The 19,841-nt window shown below is 39.6% G+C and overlaps 1 protein-coding gene across 4 annotated transcripts in view; it reads right to left on the reverse strand.

Annotated features, from left to right (window-relative positions):
- Positions 1-6,348: 6,348 nt before the first annotated feature.
- Positions 6,349-19,841, reverse strand: part of arhgap18 (Rho GTPase activating protein 18) — a 142,624-nt gene continuing 129,131 nt past the window's right edge. For all 4 annotated transcript variants that reach the window (XM_069886989.1, XM_069886990.1, XM_069886988.1 and 1 more), the window contains 7 exons: positions 19,578-19,737; positions 18,703-18,785; positions 16,782-16,988; positions 14,278-14,430; positions 10,548-10,681; positions 10,309-10,364; positions 6,349-9,424 (listed from right to left, as the gene is read on the reverse strand). In XM_069886989.1, coding sequence (XP_069743090.1) covers positions 9,312-9,424; positions 10,309-10,364; positions 10,548-10,681; positions 14,278-14,430; positions 16,782-16,988; positions 18,703-18,785; positions 19,578-19,737 — 906 coding nt within the window. In that variant the 3' untranslated portion in view covers positions 6,349-9,311. The remainder of the gene's footprint in view (positions 9,425-10,308; positions 10,365-10,547; positions 10,682-14,277; positions 14,431-16,781; positions 16,989-18,702; positions 18,786-19,577; positions 19,738-19,841) is intronic.

Raw genomic sequence — 19,841 nt, forward strand, 5'->3', positions numbered from 1 at the left:
GAAACTAGAGCACATTCAAGCTGTCAGCGAGAGCTTGCGGGTGAAAAACTATACAAAGGCATCATTCACTCGGAAGTAGCCAAAGGAAGTGGTGCAGCTTAGAAGATTTAGAGTACCGGTAGTCAGTTTACACAGAGTAGGCAAGAGCATTATGGGCACCTTGCTTTTTGGTGTTTGTCAAGAATGAGACTGGCAGTAGTGTTGGTATCATTTTAGAGACAATGAAAATAATTAGAACAGAAATCGGAACAATAACATCATGTCAGAATGACACAGTCCTGCTGTGGTTAATGGGGTTGCCTCATGAACCCACAATGTCCCCTAGTGCAGTCTGTATGTAGTATCTTCTCCATGTGTCAGCATTCATTTCAAAATGTGCTAGTTGGTTAATTTCACCACTGTAAACTATCCCTTATGGTCAGGAAATATCAAATGGGAGTTAATGGGCATATGAGGGAGAATAGGTGTGGGGCTTCAGGGGAATGAGGAAAAAGGAAGGGGAACTAATGAGATTGCTCTTCTGGGAGCTGGCCTGAACCCAATGGGCTCAACCCCCCCCCCCCACCACCCCCGCTGTTATTTATCAACAAGGAATAAAATGAGGTGTGAGATTTATTTTCAGAAACCTAGAGAGCCATAAAATGTTCCCAGTATTTTCTGTTTCTGATATATTGTACTCAGTCATTGCCTTTAATGGCCTGTTTGACTGTTTTTGAATGTCTCTGATAATAAAAAAAAATGAGTAAGGACATTAAATACAAAAAGTTTAAAAACCTCTGTACTTCACTATTCAATCAAAATCAGAGCCCCATTCATATGAATGGAATGGCACTACTTGTGCCTCAGATGCAAAGCTGAGAGAGTTGGTGGTGAAGTGCATGTGTTTGCCTATTATGTTTGGGTTTCACCCCTGGGCTTGATGTTGAGTTCAGTCACAGAGCAAGAGACTTGACAGACCAGCATGCAACTTACAACCCTTTCTTCACTTTAATGTAGTAACTCACAGCCACAGAAGTGAGAAAATAGTTGAGCCGCACTCTATAAGGTTTTTATGGAGTCATACAGGAAGGATATCAATAAGATTGAAAGAGTGCAGAGATTTACTAGGATGTTGCTGGGTCTTCAGGAGTTGAGTTACAGGGAAAGATTAAACAGGTTAGGATTTTATTCCTTGGAGTGAAGAAGAATGAAGGGAGATTTGATAGCGGTTTACAAGATTATGAGAGGTGTAGAGCTATATACCTCTCTAGGTTTAGAGAGTGGATGTGAGTAGGCTTTTTCCACATGGATGGGGAGATAAATATGTGAGGTTGTAGTTTTGAGCTGAAAGGGGAAAGGTTTAGGGGAACATTAGGGGGAAGTTCTTCACAGAGTGGTGGGAGTTTGGAATGAGCTGTCATCTGATGTGGTGAATGGGGGCTCGATCTTGTGTTTTAAGAATAAATTGGATAGATACTTGGATGGGAGAGGTCTGGAGGGTTATGGAATGGAAGCAGGTCAGTGATACTAGTGAGATGATAGTTGGCACAGACTAGAGGGGCTGAATGGCATGTTTTCTGTGCTGTAGCATTCTATGGTTCTATAGCACCTCACCCATCATTTGTATTAAAATAACTTCGTTTTCTGTAACCTATATTGTGAAATATGGTATAAATATTTCAGTAAACATTTCCTTGAAGTGAAACACTTTGGTAAATGGCGTGTGAAGATATCTCACTAGTTTTACAAATGTGATCGTTTAAACCAATGTTTTCATCGACTTTTAGAAAAATACAATTGGAGGTATTTGTTTTGTTTTGGAAATATCAGATGAAAATATCTCACTTTTGTTTAATGCCCAACAGTTTTATGTGTTCTGCTCATTTTGCTTGTAGACAGAGCTTCAGCTTGCATTTATGTTATCTGACATTACACCACTGGATTTTTCATCTGACAAAATACAACATTGGGAACTTCCTTGAGGTGCCTGATAGATGTTCTGCAAAAAAAAAATAATGGAGATTGTTCAAGAGAATTGATTAGCTGCTGTGCAAGTTAAACAATCACACCAAAAATTATCTTCTGATTTTAAAGGTACAATTTTAAAATTATAAGGTTTGCCACACTAATTTCTGTCTGAGTTGAACACATTTCATTGTTATACATGATGATATATTTGTTAGGTATTGTGTTGCCAGTTTTGGAAATAAAAGGACAAAACATGGGCCGAAGTCATGCGGTACATTGGAAAGTTGATCCTGTTTTCATTGCAAGGCTCGGCAGTTTCCTGACATCAATAATACGTCTCGTAAGGAGCTTACCTATATGCGATAGGAAAATCCTCACCTTGGCATTGCACAATGTAACCAATAAAAAAAAAGATGTTATATAATTGAATGGTGGAAAAGGAATGGAAGGTGATTGAATGGTTTTCTCTTGCATATCTATTCCTTTATCACAACAGGAATTATGCAACACATCTCAGTGGAAGGGTTGGTGCTTGTGTAAGTATTACCTGTCAGTGATATCAAAGAAAGGTGAACATTTTTCAGACGAGGCCATAAAGCTCCACTCACGATGAGCTTACTATTTTGGATGACACCTGTTGACCTCATTCAAGATCTCATCACTAAGATTGTTTAAGGCAGGGTGGCCATTTTTAATTTAGACATACAGCACAAATAACTGGCCATTTTACCCTACGAGTCCATGCCACCCAATTAACCTACACCCCCACGTACGTACTCATGGGCCGAAATGGCCTGCTACTGTGGTGTATGTCTACATTAAAAATTAAAAGGTTGCCCACCCCTCATTTAATGATCATGCAGGTGTATGGGTAAGTTGTTGGATCTTGAGTTCTGCACATTTTTGATTAATGTTAGTGCTGTTGAAAGTTCTGTTTTGCGCAGAGGTCTGTCTGCTCCAATTCATGTGAATTCACTGCCTGCCTCATAAAATAGGTGGGCTGGTCAGAATAAAATATATATGGACCATGAATGGAACAGCTATAGAGCAGGGAAGATATCTGGGGGTGGGTTGGGTGGGGAAGGGAAGCAGCAAATGATTTGTACACAGATGGTCTTCTCCGACGAGAGATGTGGTCACCAGAATATCTGAGATCTGGACACATCTGGAGACCATAGCAGTCCTCTGCATGCTTCGCAACGTTGATATCATGGGGGGTGCAGGATATAAAACTAGTTGCACGTCAATTAGTTGTGGAGGATGAAGAGAACAAGCAAGATTCATTTACCGAGTTCAAGAATAGAGAGGTCATGTTGCAACTCCACAAATCTCTGGTGAGTCGTCACCTCATTACATAAAGGATGTGGAAGGTATGGAGAGGGTGCAGAGGAGATTTTACCTGGATTGGAATAAAGTCTTATAATGCAAGATTAGCAGAGCTGGGACTTTTTTCTTTGGAGCATAGAAGGATAAGAGGAGACTTAATAGAGGTTTACAAGATTATGAGAGGCATAGATAGGATGGGGAGCCAGCGCCTGTTTCCCAGGACAGGAATAGCAAACATCAGAGGACAAATGCATAAATTTAGGGAGAAATCAGGGGTAAGTTGTTTTACACAGAGTGTTGTGGATGCCTGGAATGCCTTGCCAGGGATGGTGGTGGAGGCTAAAACATTAGGAGCATTTAAGAAACTCTTAGACAGGCGTGTGAATGGAAGCAAAATAGAGGGCTACGGGATAGGGTGGGTTTAGAAATTTTTTGTAAGGAATATATGGGTCAGCATAACATCGAGGGCTGAAGGGTCTGCACTGTGCTGTAGTTTTCTATGTTCTATGATGCAATGCCAAAGCAAGCCCATTTCTAGCTGAGGTCCAAAGGATTAACTCATTCATTCTATGAACTGCATTTGTATGGTGCTTCTCCATTGCCTTATGATAACCATCAATCTTCCACTCAACGTTATTAGCCCTTGCCTGAAACACAAAGACTGTCACCAAAATCAAACTTAACACACAGGTAATTTATCACCCAGGCATTGAAAATGAAGTACTTCACTCTTTTTCACCATATCTTGCAAGCTTTCCTTTCTCTTGCCAAATAATTGAAAGGTAGATGAGCTGTGATAAGAACATTGCAACTTGCCTTGCATACGTCATTGATGGCACTTGTGTTGCACATGTGCAGGTTGTGCTCTTTGCATTGGTCTGACTTCATGATGTAATAGGTTGTATTCATGTTAGTTCACCTGCCTGGACCATTGGAAATGAACTTTAGATAGCATATTCCATAAATATATATTGTGTACAGAGTGAGTATAAAGTGTGATTCATGCTGAGATTGCCCAACTTTTTGAATGTTAATGAACTGGATTCCTATGATATCAGGTTTCAGGTATAAATGATTTAACTGTTTTATTCACATCTACAATTCATCATCCATTCTTCCACTGTCTTCCAGAGCCACACAATTAATACCGCAAATTTACAACAGGATACAATGTTTAAATATAGTTCTATAATCATATAATTGCTCCAGGAGCATATAGTGATCTGCAGGTTGATGTACATAAATGGTAGAACCAGCAGAATGCAACAGTGTAGGACCCTACCTGGTCTTTACCAAGATCCAGGTCATTTATGTACTATCAACATTATCCTGTCTCTACAACTTCCAGCATGGATTCTCAGGACTGCTGAGAGCTGATGATGAGTTTAAAGTTTTAATTTGAAGGTAGATTTTAAAGATATCACTGGCAGCATTTTCTTAATAACTTGATTTTGAAAAGGTAGTTGTGAGTTTCTTTCACTCCTCTGGTGGATATAATGCCTTGTGTTGGGATTTCTGGGTTGTGGACCAAGCTTTCACAAAGAATCAACTGAATAATTCTACATCTGTTTCGCAAGTGATGGAGAAGGCTTTTCAAGGAGTAGTATTCCTATCCACCAGTTAACCTTGTCCTTTGTGGAAGTAGAGATCACATGTTAGGATTCAGTTTTTGAAATAGATAAAATGAACAACCAAAACACATGTTGTAAATGGAAAACACTACAGTCTTGGTGTAAGTGATGGAGAGAGTAAATGTTTAAGATGGTGGCTGGGTGCCAAACAGAGTGCTTTATTCCTGGGTGGCATTAAATTTCCTGAGAACTGAATTCATCCAATCAAATGTACATTACAGTAGCCTGTCTTACATCAATTGCTGAGCTATTGGTGTCTCTTTAGTATGCAGATGGTGGGGAATTCAATAGGGCAATATTGTTAAAAATAAAATTATTAGGGGGAGTCTTTATGGAAGTAGCCATTGCCAAGCATGCCACATGACCTGACTGCTTCATATTTTGTAAATGAAATTGAGTAATGTCCAATCACCAGCAAATATCTCCACATGACAAGAATGAAAGAACATCATTGATGATGTAGTTAAAATTGATTTGAGTTTGAAAACCACTTTGAGCCTCTGCAGCAATATTCTAGGAGAGGGTCTAGAGTGAGTGTAGTCTTATTCCTTTGTGATGGGTAACACACCAAAAAGTTGAAGGTCTCTATTTTTATTTACATTAGGTGTGCTTTTTTAAAAGAAAGTCCTGAGATCTTCAGCCAGAATAATTGTACGTTTCAAAAGATTTCATAGTGGTTTTGCAATGCTAATTGGCCAGACTACACTTGAGTAATAAGATTGGAAGTTGATAATTATGCTTCCAAAAGTTTGGGAGGCAGTGCAGAGAAGAGCAACAAAAATTATCTTTATTCTAAAATTAATGAACTGTATTAGGTGATTGGAATTGGTTAAGTTCTACAAGGCATGATAAATATTAAATGAAATGTAGGGAAATCCAAAAAAAATACTTGCATCAAGTCAAGAAGGAAAATTTGTGAAAGCAGCACTTTAATCAGGGACATTAGAGAATGACATTTTCTAGTAGTGAAAGATGTTTGAAATTATCTGTCAAGAAGGGTAATGGAATAAAGTAATTAGGAGAATTCAACCAAAGTTAATTGAAAAATAGCTTTGTGGACTCATTGCATGAAATCAAAGGAATGCAGCCGATAATTTTCCATTCATTGCGCACATGAAGCACTTTTTCCTGTTGGGAATTCTCCGTCGTTGGATGACTGGCAGCTTTTGGTTTTAATCAGTAAGTGTTTCCAGTAGTTTAGCGGAGACTTATTGATCAAGACTTGCAGAAGTGTTCTGCTTTTAAGTGATTGCTTTGGAGCCTTCTGTCAGACATACATTTTTGCTTGCATAGAATGCAGCAAACGGTCTTTTTGTTTCCAAACAGATTCAATTCCAGTCTGAAACATCAGTGGCAAGTGAGTACCAGTAACTAAATGTAGAGCTCGTCGAAAGAACCAAAGACTTGTTGATCCAAACCAAGGCTTTTATTAGCAAAAGACAGGAACTCTTCACAGGTGGCCGACCAGTCCGGAATGATCCGACCTGGCTAGGGACACAACCCTTTAAGGCCCAGACAGTAGGCGTGGCTTAGCTCTCAGCCAATCGCTGTAAGCACAGTCTAGATACAGTAACTATATACACTATGTACATTGGTGATAGATCTGTACTATCACACTAAATGATTGCAGTTAGTTTTTATTTTATGTGGCCTAGACAGCTCCTGCAGCCACATGAGAAACCCATCCTGAGATTGCAACAGGGATTTATTGATGTGGATAGCACAGATATGTTTGAGATGGGTTAAACAAACATATGGAAGAGCATATTGGGTTACAGTGATAGATTTAATGAGGAAAAAACTGCATTCTACAAATGGAACAGAAAATCTGGCAAGGATTTGTGGGGCTGAATGTCCTGTTTCTATGCTGTATTTCTAATGTAACCAACTGTATGCACGTTATAGCTGAAAGTATTGCTTCAATGTTCCAACAAGTGATAGATCGGGAGTGCAATGTAGTCCTGGTATTCAAAGCAAGTTTAAGCTGTGGAGTCTATGCCAAATTATTTTTCTGTATTTTGAGTACAAGTTTGTTTAATTAAATAAAATGTGAGCAAAATGTTTCAGGCACAATACCACAGCAGTTAGTGCTGCTGCCTCACAGCTCCATAGGCATGGATTTGATCCTGATTCCAAATCCCGTTTGTGCACAGTTTGCATGTTTTCTCCATCATTGCTTTTTTTTTTCTTGGATGCTGCACTTTCCTCCCCTTTCCTAAAGATGTGCTGGTAGGTAAATCACCTATTGTAAATTCCTACATGATGTCAGTTACTGACAAAAAGAAATGTGGGGAGGGTTGATGGGATTTGTAAGAAAAAAATTAACCAGCATGGTTCATCTATTGAATAATCTCCAGCACTTTCAATCAAATATAAAGTGATCTCTAATTTTAATTAAAATTTGTTTCTGTAGCGGCGGCTACACTGCTAACTGAAGGATCACACAACCAGACGGGTTGAGTTCAGTGAGTAAAACTGATTTATTGCAGGCTGCCTGGCTGAAAACTGCGCTGGGGGGGGCCCCGACGTCACCGGGGCGTCACATGGGTCGCCAATCGTGGGCTTCTGAGCCCGATGCCGAGGTCAGGAGGAAACCCACGACAGCGCCATTTTGGCCGGCTGCCCGCGTGACAAGCGGGGCTGGTTCGCCTGCCTAATGGCGTACCGCCGCATTTCCTTATTTTTATTTTTTTTCTACTTTAAATTCCACTCACATACCACCTTAAGCAATCCCTTACTAATCACATAGGAATAACTTAAAGTGGTATGTGAGTGGAAAGAAAAAGGTTGAGAACCATTGAAATAGACAATTATCACATTGCAAATTCTCACCAACAGCCATGTGATTGGGGCAGATTTTAAATGATGTTGATTGTGGGATAATAGCCCAATGACTGAATTACTCTGTTTTTCGGATTTGCATTCTGCATATTCCTTGGATCAATAACTACTTATTCTTCAGTGAATGACTCAATGTCATGAGTTTGTGTTAATGGTGAATACTTCATCAAAGCATTCTCCACACACATTTCATGATCAGAAAATGTAAATGTTGAATTTAGGAATGTCATAGCAACAAGTAGAATATATACACCTTTTATTTACAAGACTAGAAAATGTGACTATACAGTTTAAAACTGAGTGAAACCATTGAACAGCCATTAAATTTTGAACATATTCAACATAGTACAATTTACAAGTGATTTGAATTTCATATACCTTTAAACAAGACCATTAAATCCTCAGCAAGCTTATGTATAGTTTCATGACAAATAGTCTGAAGATTTTGAGAATAAATGTCACAGGAAACTTGTTTCAGCCTAGGAGAGACTATAACAACAAATCTATGGAGTTGTTTCATATTTAATGTCTCTGCTATAAATCTCCTAAAACATCTTATTTTGATTTTGTTGTTCATGTTTGATCATAGAATTGCTGATTAAATCTAATGCAATATAATTCTAGAAATTCTTGTTGACAGTAGCAGATGAGAGTGACACATTTGTTATATTCCTTTGATATTTTAATACAGATTAAAAATTAAAATTATTTGAGGACTTGGAGTAGATTGGTGGACGTTTTCTCATTTTAGGAATGAGATGAGGAAAATTTTCTTTATGCAGCATCTAAAATGGAGAGTTGTCGAGCCTCAGTCACAAATTGTATTCAAAGCTGAGATCAGTTGATTTCCAGGAAGGAGTCAAGGGATTAGGAAATGGGCGTTTGAGGTTGATTGGCAGGGAATAAGGAACTGAACAGCCTACTTTGCTAGTTCTTATGTTCTCAGGACAAACTTTTTTTTGTATTAGATCTTCAATGTTTATGGTGTTAAATTAGGCAATGTACAGAGGCTCTGATGGTTGCAGAGAGTGTTACTTTGTTGGAGGGGGGAAGATCCCTTACCCAGCTCTATGTTCACATCACCAGTCCAAGAATGCAGCTTCTGATGTCACAAATGACTTGTGTACTATTGTGTTGAGACCTTAAGCTTATAAGTATATTCTGGCCTTAATCTTCAGAATATACTTTTCATGAGACTTTTGCTTGTAAGTTATTTACTAGCTGATCCTATAAAACCTTAAAATAAATTTATTCCATGTGCTGTTCTGGCGCATATGTTAAGTATTGCAATTTCTGGTCTGTTTGCAAGAATTTCTTTTAAAATATTGTCATCCAAATCAAGAGGTGTTCTGATCTATAAAATGCACATACTGTAATAATATTGTTCAATATCTGCTTCCTTTACAAGAGCAAATTGGTCCTTGAATTTGACTACTCATTATAGCAATCTTATTTCTCTCTTGTCCTGCATATATCAAAATTCATATACAGGTATGAGGAATATGACGTTCTAGTACTGTTTCTTTGCTGAAGAGGCCCATTAATGTCTGGTATTTGTTGTATTGCTCATGTATTGTTGAAACAGTGCCAACGGCAGCGAGGCTTTATAACCCATTCTGCTTTTGGATTAAGTTGGTACAAGTCTTTCATATATGTATCATCATCCAGACAGCGTTCACCTGAAAACGATATACATAAACTACATTAATAATATTTATCATACTTAGCTATAATTGCACTTTAAAGTTGCATATCTGATTTACTTTTAGTATTAAAAAGGAAGTCACTGCAGTGTTGATCCAATGTTTTGATTGTTCCTAACAAAAAGTCATTTTCCTCAATTTTGTTGATTTTCATGGTGGATATTCCAGTGACAGATTAATTTTTCCCTGGTATTTCTTGTTCCAAATAACATTAAACACTATGATAATTATTGAAACAAAAAAGTGGCTTCCATGATGAGGCCACTGATAAAATTATCATTTAACCTGAAACAATTCGGTCATTTGAAGAACTAGACTTTGCACACCCAGTTCTGTCACTGTGTGTTGAGTTCAGCTAAGTCCAATCTTTCACACATGCCAAAAACAGCACCAAGGAACACAAGTTCCGTTAGTTCACCCAATCACAAATTAGATATCTCAATGGGTAAAAATCAGTTTTACTGAACCTAACAAAACGAGCTTTAATTTGGATCTAATTTATGTTTAAGTTTATTTGTCATAAAATACAAGTGAGAAATGTTTTTCTGCAATCAGACCAACAGGTTATCTCCCACATTACATACAGCCACGTAAAGAACAGAGTAAAAAGGGAGAGCAATTTAGCATTAAGCAAGGCAGCACTGTTTTGGAGCTTATTCCGAGGCTGCAGGGCAGAGACGATCTTTAAGACTGTTTGGTGGGTGTTTTCATACTCTTAAGCTTTCTCCTTGATGAGAGGAGAGAACAAATATTGGAGGTAAAAAGTATATTCCTAAAAACACGTGACTCATATCCTGAAAGGGCAAATTAGTTTCTCTCTGCAATTGTACATATCTTGTATAATTAATAATAAATCTCACCAATATTTCCTCCAATTTCATATAAACAAACTTCTTTACTGGAAGATTCAGGTAACCTGTTGTGAATAAAAATAGTTATTGCAGAGTTAAGGGTGATGTTACTTTGAAATTTATATTTTTTGTTTGGTACAAAATTAATTATTTTATACATGGAAATACAATTCTAAATATAATCAGTTAAGTTTAGTATCAAATTGTTGAGACAACAAAACAAGTAACTCAAGGAGGATTTGTCTTACCTGTTCTTTCCAAGACATTGTTGGAAACGTGCCAGAATATCACCAGCTTTCAGTTCTTCGGTAAGCTGAATCGCCATGGAAACCTTGGAAAGAGAAGGTGCCTGAACCCGTATTACACCTCGAAGTGTTGCTGACTAGAAGAAAACATGACTGGATTATTGCATGTTAATTTTCTCCGTCTCCTCCCCAAGGACAGAAATTATTAATCAAACAGAATAAAATCCCCGTTATTCAGAATTCAATCAACTGGAAATTCCAACAACTGGCGAAAAAAATCTTGAGGAAAGAAATAAATTTAAAGTATATAATAGTGGGCAGATGGACCCCTAGGGGGAGCGCTGAGACTTTGTTGGGCATATGCAGGTTTGTCCCTGCTGAACTAGCAGTGCACGCATTCTTTTTGCTGTTGCCACTTACGTGGAGGTGAGCTGGGTTGTCAACACGAGGAAGGTGCTCACGTCAAAGTAAATGTTTGCTGAAGCAACACACAGCCCCTTGGTGAAGATGGGAGCGAACATTCAGCCAGCGGAGTGCCCTGCCCACAGTAGCTGTTTGTGAATAAAATGACGGCACTCAGGTTGACGATCTAGCTGATGCTGCTAGTCTCTGGGGAGGTTTCCCAAAGCGTCCTATCACTGCCTAGTAAGTATGTTTATTAGCATTAGGTATTCAGCATGATGCTGAACCAAGCCATGAAAGACCCCAACAATGAAGACGCTGTTTACATCCGGTACCGCACGGATGGCAGTCTCTTCAATCTGAGGCGCCTGCAAGCTCACACCAAGACACAAGAGAAACTTGTCCGTGAACTACTCTTTGCAGATGATGCCGCTTTAGTTGCCCATTCAGAGCCAGCTCTTCAGCGCTTGACGTCCTGCTTTGCGGAAACTGCCAAAATGTTTGGCCTGGAAGTCAGCCTGAAGAAAACTGAGGTCCTCCATCAGCCAGCTCCCCACCATAACTACCAGCCCCCCCACATCTCCATCGGGCACACAAAACTCAAAACGGTCAACCAGTTTACCTATCTCGGCTGCACCATTTCATCAGATGCAAGGATCGACAATGAGATAGACAACAGACTCGCCAAGGCAAATAGCGCCTTTGGAAGACTACACAAAAGAGTCTGGAAAAACAACCAACTGAAAAACCTCACAAAGATAAGCGTATACAGAGCCGTTGTCATACCCACACTCCTGTTCGGCTCCGAATCATGGGTCCTCTACCGGCACCACCTACGGCTCCTAGAACGCTTCCACCAGCGTTGTCTCCTCTCCATCCTCAACATCCATTGGAGCGCTCACACCCCTAACGTCGAGGTACTCGAGATGGCAGAGGTCGACAGCATCGAGTCCACGCTGCTGAAGATCCAGCTGCGCTGGATGGGTCACGTCTCCAGAATGGAGGATCATCGCCTTCCCAAGATCGTATTATATGGCGAGCTCTCCACTGGCCACCGTGACAGAGGTGCACCAAAGAAAAGGTACAAGGACTGCCTAAAGAAATCTCTTGGTGCCTGCCACATTGACCACCGCCAGTGGGCTGATAACGCCTCAAACCGTGCATCTTGGCGCCTCACAGTTTGGCGGGCAGCAGCCTCCTTTGAAGAAGACCGCAGAGCCCACCTCACTGACAAAAGGCAAAGGAGGAAAAACCCAACACCCAACCCCAACCCACCAATTTTCCCTTGCAACCGCTGCAATCGTGTCTGCCTGTCCCGCATCGGACTGGTCAGCCACAAACGAGCCTGCAGCTGACGTGGACTTTTTACCCCCTCCATAAATCTTCGTCCGCGAAGCCAAGCCAAAGATTTAGGAAGCCTTTATCTGTAAACTTGGGGAAGTTAATTATGACTTCGGCACGATTAGCATAGCGGCTAACACAACGCTGTTACAGTGCCAGCAACCAAATTTAAATTTTCTAAGTTATGGGAATTACCAGGCATCTGATTAAAATGAACTTTACAAAAATTAAAAACTGATTTTTTTCAAATTACTTCACATTTTTGCACTGTCTTGTCTTAAACGGTGTATTCTTAATGCAGATGTATTAATTTGCATATCCAACATCTATGATCCCTGCAGGAGCTGGATAATGGGCACTTCAATAGCCACAGGAAGCAGACACTAGATAGAGTTAAACTATATGTATTCTCTAAATTAGGGACAAAGTGTGTCCACTAATCTCTTTTATATTACTAATAAAAACCACGCTTTGATCTAAGGCAAATAAAGAATTGTTGGAGAATCTTAGCAGGTCAGACAATATCCATGAGTAGAAATGGTCTGTCCTATTTCGGATAAACGTGTAAACACTATCAATACTAATATCAAATGGATCTCAGGAACTTCAACTTCTGTGTGAACCAGCAGACAATTAGAACAAAGAGGGGGAAAGTTTACATTTTTTGGCCCTTTACCATTAACTAGTTTGAGATTCAGTAGTGCTATTAGATATAGCAGTTTTTTAAATTGTCTCCATCCAAAAATCACAAATCCACTTTGCTGCCAACTTCCACCCTGACTCCAAATTCACTTGGTCCACCTCTTGCAACTCTCCCTTTTCTCACTCTTGCTGCCTCCATCTCAGGAGAGAAAGTTTTGACAGATATTTCCTACAGCTACCTCAACTACACTTCTTCACCCCCTGTCCTGGTTAAGGATTCCATTCCATTCTTTCAATTCCTCCATCTCTGTTGCATCTGCTCCCAGGATGAAGGCTTCCAGATCAGAGATTTCCTGCTTCTTCAAATAATGTGATTTCCCCTACACCACTGGTATTCTCCATTAACTGCACATCTGCCTTAGCCCCCTCTGCGCAATAAGGACAGGATTCCCCTTGTCCTCACCTACCATCCTCAGTGTCCAACATATCCCTGTTCGCCATTTCCACCACCAACACGTATTTCACTCCTCTCCAACTTCTGTAGGGACCACGACCTCTGTGATTCCTTTGTCCTCTCCTCCTTCGCCACCAATCATCCCCTTGGGACCTTACCCTGTGACCACAGGAGATGCTTCACTTGAGCCCACACGCCCTCCCTCACCACCATTCAGGGTCCAAAACAGTCCTTCCAAGCGAAGGAATATTTCACGAGTGAAAATGAGCAGATCTAGTGCTCCGTTGTGGTATCCTCTACATCACAAAGTGGTGCAAATTGGAAGATCACTTTGTTGAGTACCTCTGCTCTATCCACCCATTTCAATTCCCTGTCCCAATCCCTTGCTTTCATATCTGTCTATGGACTCATTCACTCCCAGACTGAGTCCACCTGCAAATTGGAGGAACAACTTCTCATCTTCCATCTGGACACCCTCCAACCCGATGACATTAACATCAAATTCCCCGATTTCCATTAAACTACCCCACCCCCATTGCTTTTCCCCTCTCTTTCACAGAACCAAAATCAATTGTGCAATTAACACTTTTTGGCTGTTCAACTGGACTCCTCCCCCCACTCCCTTTTCTCATTCAAGTCTTTATTCAGATGCTTTCCTGTTTTTTGCTTTTACCTTGAGGAAGGGCTCAGGCCCAAAATGTTCAGTAATATATCTTTACCTCCTATGGACGGGTGCAAGACCGGGTGAGTTCCTCCAGCATTTCTGTGTTTTTTTACACTAAAATCACAGTGCCTGCAGACTTTTGTGTTTCACGACACATTTGCACAACATTTAATTACTCATATTCTCTTAAGCCATTTTAAAATAACTCTGTCTCAATATCGCTTACGTACATCTGTAAGATTTCTTTCAGTATGGTTCCGGTCATGCTTATCTTTATCGTATGACATCTTTTTTAGCAGCTTTTTCATAGCCTTTTCCTTGGAAAGCTTTTTATGGCTTTCAATATTTTGTTGTCGAACTTGATTCATAATAAATTTTGGGACCTAGAAGATATTAGAAGTATTCATTTTCATAAATACTTTTGATAGTTTTGTTATCATTGATTATTGTTTTTCATCATAGAGATCTGACAAGCTAGGATGGGGTAAGCCCTTATTTTGAAATGTTCAGAGGTACAGAAAAAGACCAACAGCAACATGGTAGATTAACATGCCACTCGCAAGCCATCAGCATTTTCCAAAAAAAATGTCTAACACCAAGCACAAAACTTGATGGCTGAATGGCTAGTGAATGTAGAGTGATTGAATTTGAGTTGATTGGGAGCCATAATTGAGGACTTTGGATATTTTGAGTGATCTAGTGATGATGAACTTATGGGGATAGGGTGGGAAGAAGTCATGGAAATAAAAATAGTATTTATAAGATCAAGTTGTGAACGAGATTGAAGCATTCGGATGGTATGATGTCTCCTAGGAGCCAGGGTCAGCGATGTCTTTGATAGAGTTCATAGCATTCTGGAGGGGGAGGGTGAAGAACCAGATGTCATGATCCATCTGGAGACCAATGATATAGATAAGGTCTTGAAGAGGGAATATAGGGAGAATAAATTAAAAAGGAAGACCTCAAGGGATTGCTGCCTATGCCGTGTGCCAGAGAGGGTCAGAATAGAAAGTTGTGGCAGATGAATGTGTGGCTGAAGAGTTGGTGCAGGGGACAGAGGTTCAGATTTCTGGATCATTGGAATCTCTTCTGGGGAAAGATCTGACCTATACAAAAAGGACAGACTGCACCTGAACTGGAAAGGGACCGATATCCTGGAGAGCTGGTTTGCTCGAGCTGTTGCGGAGGGTTTAAACTATACTGGCAGGGGGGGTGGGAATCAGAATGTTAGTGCAGAGAACAGAAAGTCAAAAGCATGATGCCATGTGTTCTGAGTTTGTGAGGAAGGACAGGTAGGGGACAAAATATAAATGTAGCCAGTTAGGTATGGAATGTGTCTATTTCAACGCCAGGAGTATAAGGGATGAACTACAATGTTGTGGCTATTATAGGTGCTTAGGTGGAGGAAGGGCAGGATTGCCTGATGCAGGTACTGGGGTTTAGGTGTTTTAAAAGGAATAGGATGGGAGATAAGAGGGGGTGGGGAGGGAGGAGTAGCATTACTAATCAAGGATAGTATCATGGGTATAGAAAGGGAGGAGCGTGTAGAGGGAGTGTCTACTGAGTCGGTGCGGGTGAAGTTAGAAATACGAAGGGAGCAATCACTGTGTTGGGAGTAGTCTATAGGCCCCCAAATAGCCCTCAGGACACCAAGGAGCAGATAAGCAGGCAGATTTTGGTGAGTTGCAGGATATAGAGTTGTTGTTATGGTTGATTTCAACTTCCCTAATATTGACCGGCACTTCCTAACTGAAAGAGGGATAGATGGGGCTGAATTTGTCAGGTGTTCAAGAAGGATTCCTGACACTGTATGTGGACCAGCCAATGAGAGGAGAGGCCATACTACATCTAATTGGTGAGAGTGACCACAACTCCCTGAGCTTTATTTAGCATAGCTATGGAAAAGGATAAAAGCAGACAAAATTGGAGGGTGTTTAATTGGGGAAGGGCTCATTTCAAAGGGGTGAGGCATGAACTAGCGAGAGTAAATTGGAAACAGATGTTCTAAGGTGAAAATACAGAACTAATGTGAAGGAAGTTTAGGGACCACTTGTGCTTGTATTCAAAATAAGTTTGTCCCACTGGGACAAGGAAAGGAATGGTAGTAAAAGGGAAATGTGGTTGACGAAACAGGTGAGGCAGCAAGTCAAGAAAAATGAAGCATATATTAGATATTCGGAAGGGTTCCTGAGAAGTATATGGTAGCCAGGAAGGAGCTTAAGAAAGGCTTCGGAGTGCTTGAAAGGGACAAAAGAAGGCCTCTGCATGTAGGATTAAGGAGAACCCCAAGGCGCTCTACACATATGTGAAGAACAGAAGGATGAGAGTTCCTCTGCCATCATATTCTTCCTATTCTGCGGCAATGAGAATGTAATCTTTAACTGAATACAATTTTGTTGACAGTCCGTTTCCAGTTGTCCCAAGGCTAAAGGAGTTTTAATGGACGTGTGCTATCTTTGGTTGAAAATAAAACCTGGAATTTAAGGTGAATGCACAGAAATTTAAGATTTCAGTCTTATTTGCCAGAGCAAAATAGGAGTCTTTTTTTTAATATATCGAACACATAGATATCATTAAGAGGAACAACTTTCTAACATTGTTCTGTTGTGTAACTTATGAAATTCTGCATTGGAATGGCAGAGTTTCAAACATGTGTTCCTCATAGGATAGTATGCCATACCATTACCCTGAAGAAGCCTAAAGGACAGGGAATGCAAACTATAACTGTTCTTACCGTCCAAAGGAGGTCTTGATACTTAATCAGATATCGCATTATGTTGCTTGTCCCAGTTGCCATTGCAAACTGTGTCTTTGCACTTGACTTTGAGCAATTTCCTTTAAACATAAACAAGTTGGGTGCCATGATGACAGACACATTGTTTAGAGTCATTTTGTTGCTTTCCCTGTTGTCAATTAATCTCTGAAGAAATTCAAGCAATGCCTGTGAAATAATATTAATTAGATGATCAAAGCCTATATGGTTTTACTCACCTTAAGAAAAGTATATTTTAAGAAATAAATAATATTGCATAGCTTGAAGAAATTCTAGATGACCGCCTTTTAGCATATTTGAAGGAAGTCTGCCTTTTTGAAAACTACAATCTGTAATGTAAATAGCATTCTGTTTCCCTCTGGATAACCAATAATATTATATTCTAGCTTTTCTAATGATAAATTCAAGTTGGTCACAAATATAATTAACTTAATACAAGTATAGTGGTATTTTAACTGGTTTTATATTATTTTATTTTGCTTGATACCACCACTTTAAAGAGTGATTGACATTAATTTCACAATACAGCAATATGTGTATTTCCCAAAAAAAGCTACTCTTGAAAGTTGTATATAGGGTTTGTGCTTATCTCCTGGACCAATATACAAGCAACTGCAGTACCTGATGCCATACAGGCTGCCCCGGTTAGTCATGGCTCTCCAAGAGTGATGTTGACATCCTTGGCCCATTTGCTGTGGCCAGACCCTGTTCATCACTGATCCAGAACAGAACCTTTCCTTGGATAGCCTGACCGAGGACCTCCCTTAATTGCTCAATCAGTCCATAAAAACTGCACAGGGATCTATTCTGCTGCCTGCCAAACACTCATAGTTTGTACTTCAAACTTGGCAAATCAAGGGTTTTATCCGTTGACACCCCTGCCAAGTATGCTGTGGCCAGATCATTAAGTCTCTCCACTTGCAACTCTTTGGTATGAGGACAAGGCCAAAGCCAAAGAGTTGCAAATGGAGAGAATTAATTAATGAATGCTTTAGCTAGAGACTCAGGGAAATAGTTCTGATGGCTAGAGTTCAAGGTTTCAGTTGCAAATACAGACATGCCATTTTAAAACTGAAATCTAGAGATATTTCTGGCCCAAGTATAGCAAACGTAGCCAAGTCATCAAATCTATTCTGTTTCTTACTTCTAGAGGGTGATAGCATATTGAGAGAAGGCATGTACTGGATACTGAATTGATGATCAACCCTGATTGTGTTGAATGGTGGAACAGGCTAGAAGGGGCACTCATGTTTCTATTTTTAATATGCTGTTATTTATCAGAGGCTCAAAACTGAAAGCTATCAAAATGTTTTAAGATCTTCTGATGCACTACAGCCAAAGGCACACAACCCCTAAGTCAAGTTTGTCATCTGATTGTACAATCTGATGAAATAGCATTCTCTGGTCTTGAGTGTAAAACACACAGGCATAAAACCAGACAAACAATATATATGCTGGATAAGTATTCATCTATACAAATAAATAAATCTTGTTTCATGAATATGAGAGTCTTGGATAGCTAATGTGAGCAGTTCCTTTGGTGACCAAATCTAACTTATTGCTTAGTTGATATCTAATAAGAATACCCAAATGCATTAAGTTGCTGTGCTTTTACACACATCTCCTGGAATCCTTGGAGCTGAAATCATAGTGAAAATTAGTCTTAGGTCGTCATGAAACTAGTTGCCTGAAGCCTGCCCCAGATACTTTGCAATCTGCAGCAAAGTCAATGCCTCTCTTCTACCATCAAAACAGCAACTTATCCTGCACAAGGACTTTGGTCAATATTGGATAGAAACAAAAATCCACACATTTTAAAATCCAGTTTTGAAGGGTAAAACTAAAGGGGAAAATGAAATAAAAGGTGCAATGCAATCTGTACCTTTAGTGTGTCTCTGTTCTGATCTGGGAGTAGAAGGACCAGCAAGTTGAGAGCCTGTAGCTGAAGTTTTCTGCTTGATAGACCTGTCAATGAAATATTCATATTTATATTATTAAGAGTTGTTTCACTTTAAAGGGTTTTCACAGATGAATGAAGGGATAGAAATTTATCCAAAATGATGGATACAACTCAAGGTTAAGTCACATTTTGCAGGAGACCCTGGCTCCTGTCACCGCTGCAAAGGGAGCTGTATACCATTACAGGACAAATCAAATGGCAATGACTCTGAAAGTAATGTAAACACAAAAGGGTACATTAGGACTGGTTCTATTTGTATGGTGTTTTGAGATTGGAAAACGTGCACAAGAACAAAATGAGAGAAATATGTTCTTGTTTTCCTATTCTGTGAGAAGGTTTTTTTTTGTGTATACACAATGGACACAGTTTCTCGGTGGCTGATTTCCCAATGAGCCACATTGCATAAATAAATTGCAATCCTCGAATGAAAAGCAAAAGTCTTCAGTCCTCCATTTTAGCCTCATTAAACCAGGAGTTTTGGTCCCAATACATTTATCGCTGGTGCCCCTGGAAGTACAATTATTTTACAAGTGTGATAACAGGAAGTTAGGTTGATTTGAAATTTAAATCTGAGATTCACAGATCTTGCAGGACTTTCCATTCATTAAAATGCATGTCATATTTTTTTAAACTTTCTAATTGATGAATACTTTTCCATAAATTTACATTCTTACATTCCAAAACTGGGACATCAACTTCCTACATTAAGAATAACTTGTATTAAAATTCTGAATATATACTGCATGCACTGAAGAAATGTTTGTTTTTATTATGATCACAGGAAATTAATAACTTACTTTGTATAGCTAGGAAAGCATCAAGGTATTCAAGGGTGACGAGTGGATGCGGTAGCTCTCTTACAAAAAGCTTCAGTATACTTGCTGCATCATGCTGATGTATATTTTCCCAATTTAAGGATCCTTTGTAAAACTTTGCCTCCAGCTCCTCACACAAGCTCTTACAACATATTGGGGAGGAAGATCAATGCAACATCTTTGTTAACAACAAGTGTATGATGCAAGCTTTGATTTTTGTAAGTGGTTGATCACTTCCGGGTATAA

This window comes from Narcine bancroftii, chromosome 6 (genome assembly GCF_036971445.1).
Source record: "Narcine bancroftii isolate sNarBan1 chromosome 6, sNarBan1.hap1, whole genome shotgun sequence".
Classification (NCBI taxonomy): domain Eukaryota; kingdom Metazoa; phylum Chordata; class Chondrichthyes; order Torpediniformes; family Narcinidae; genus Narcine; species Narcine bancroftii.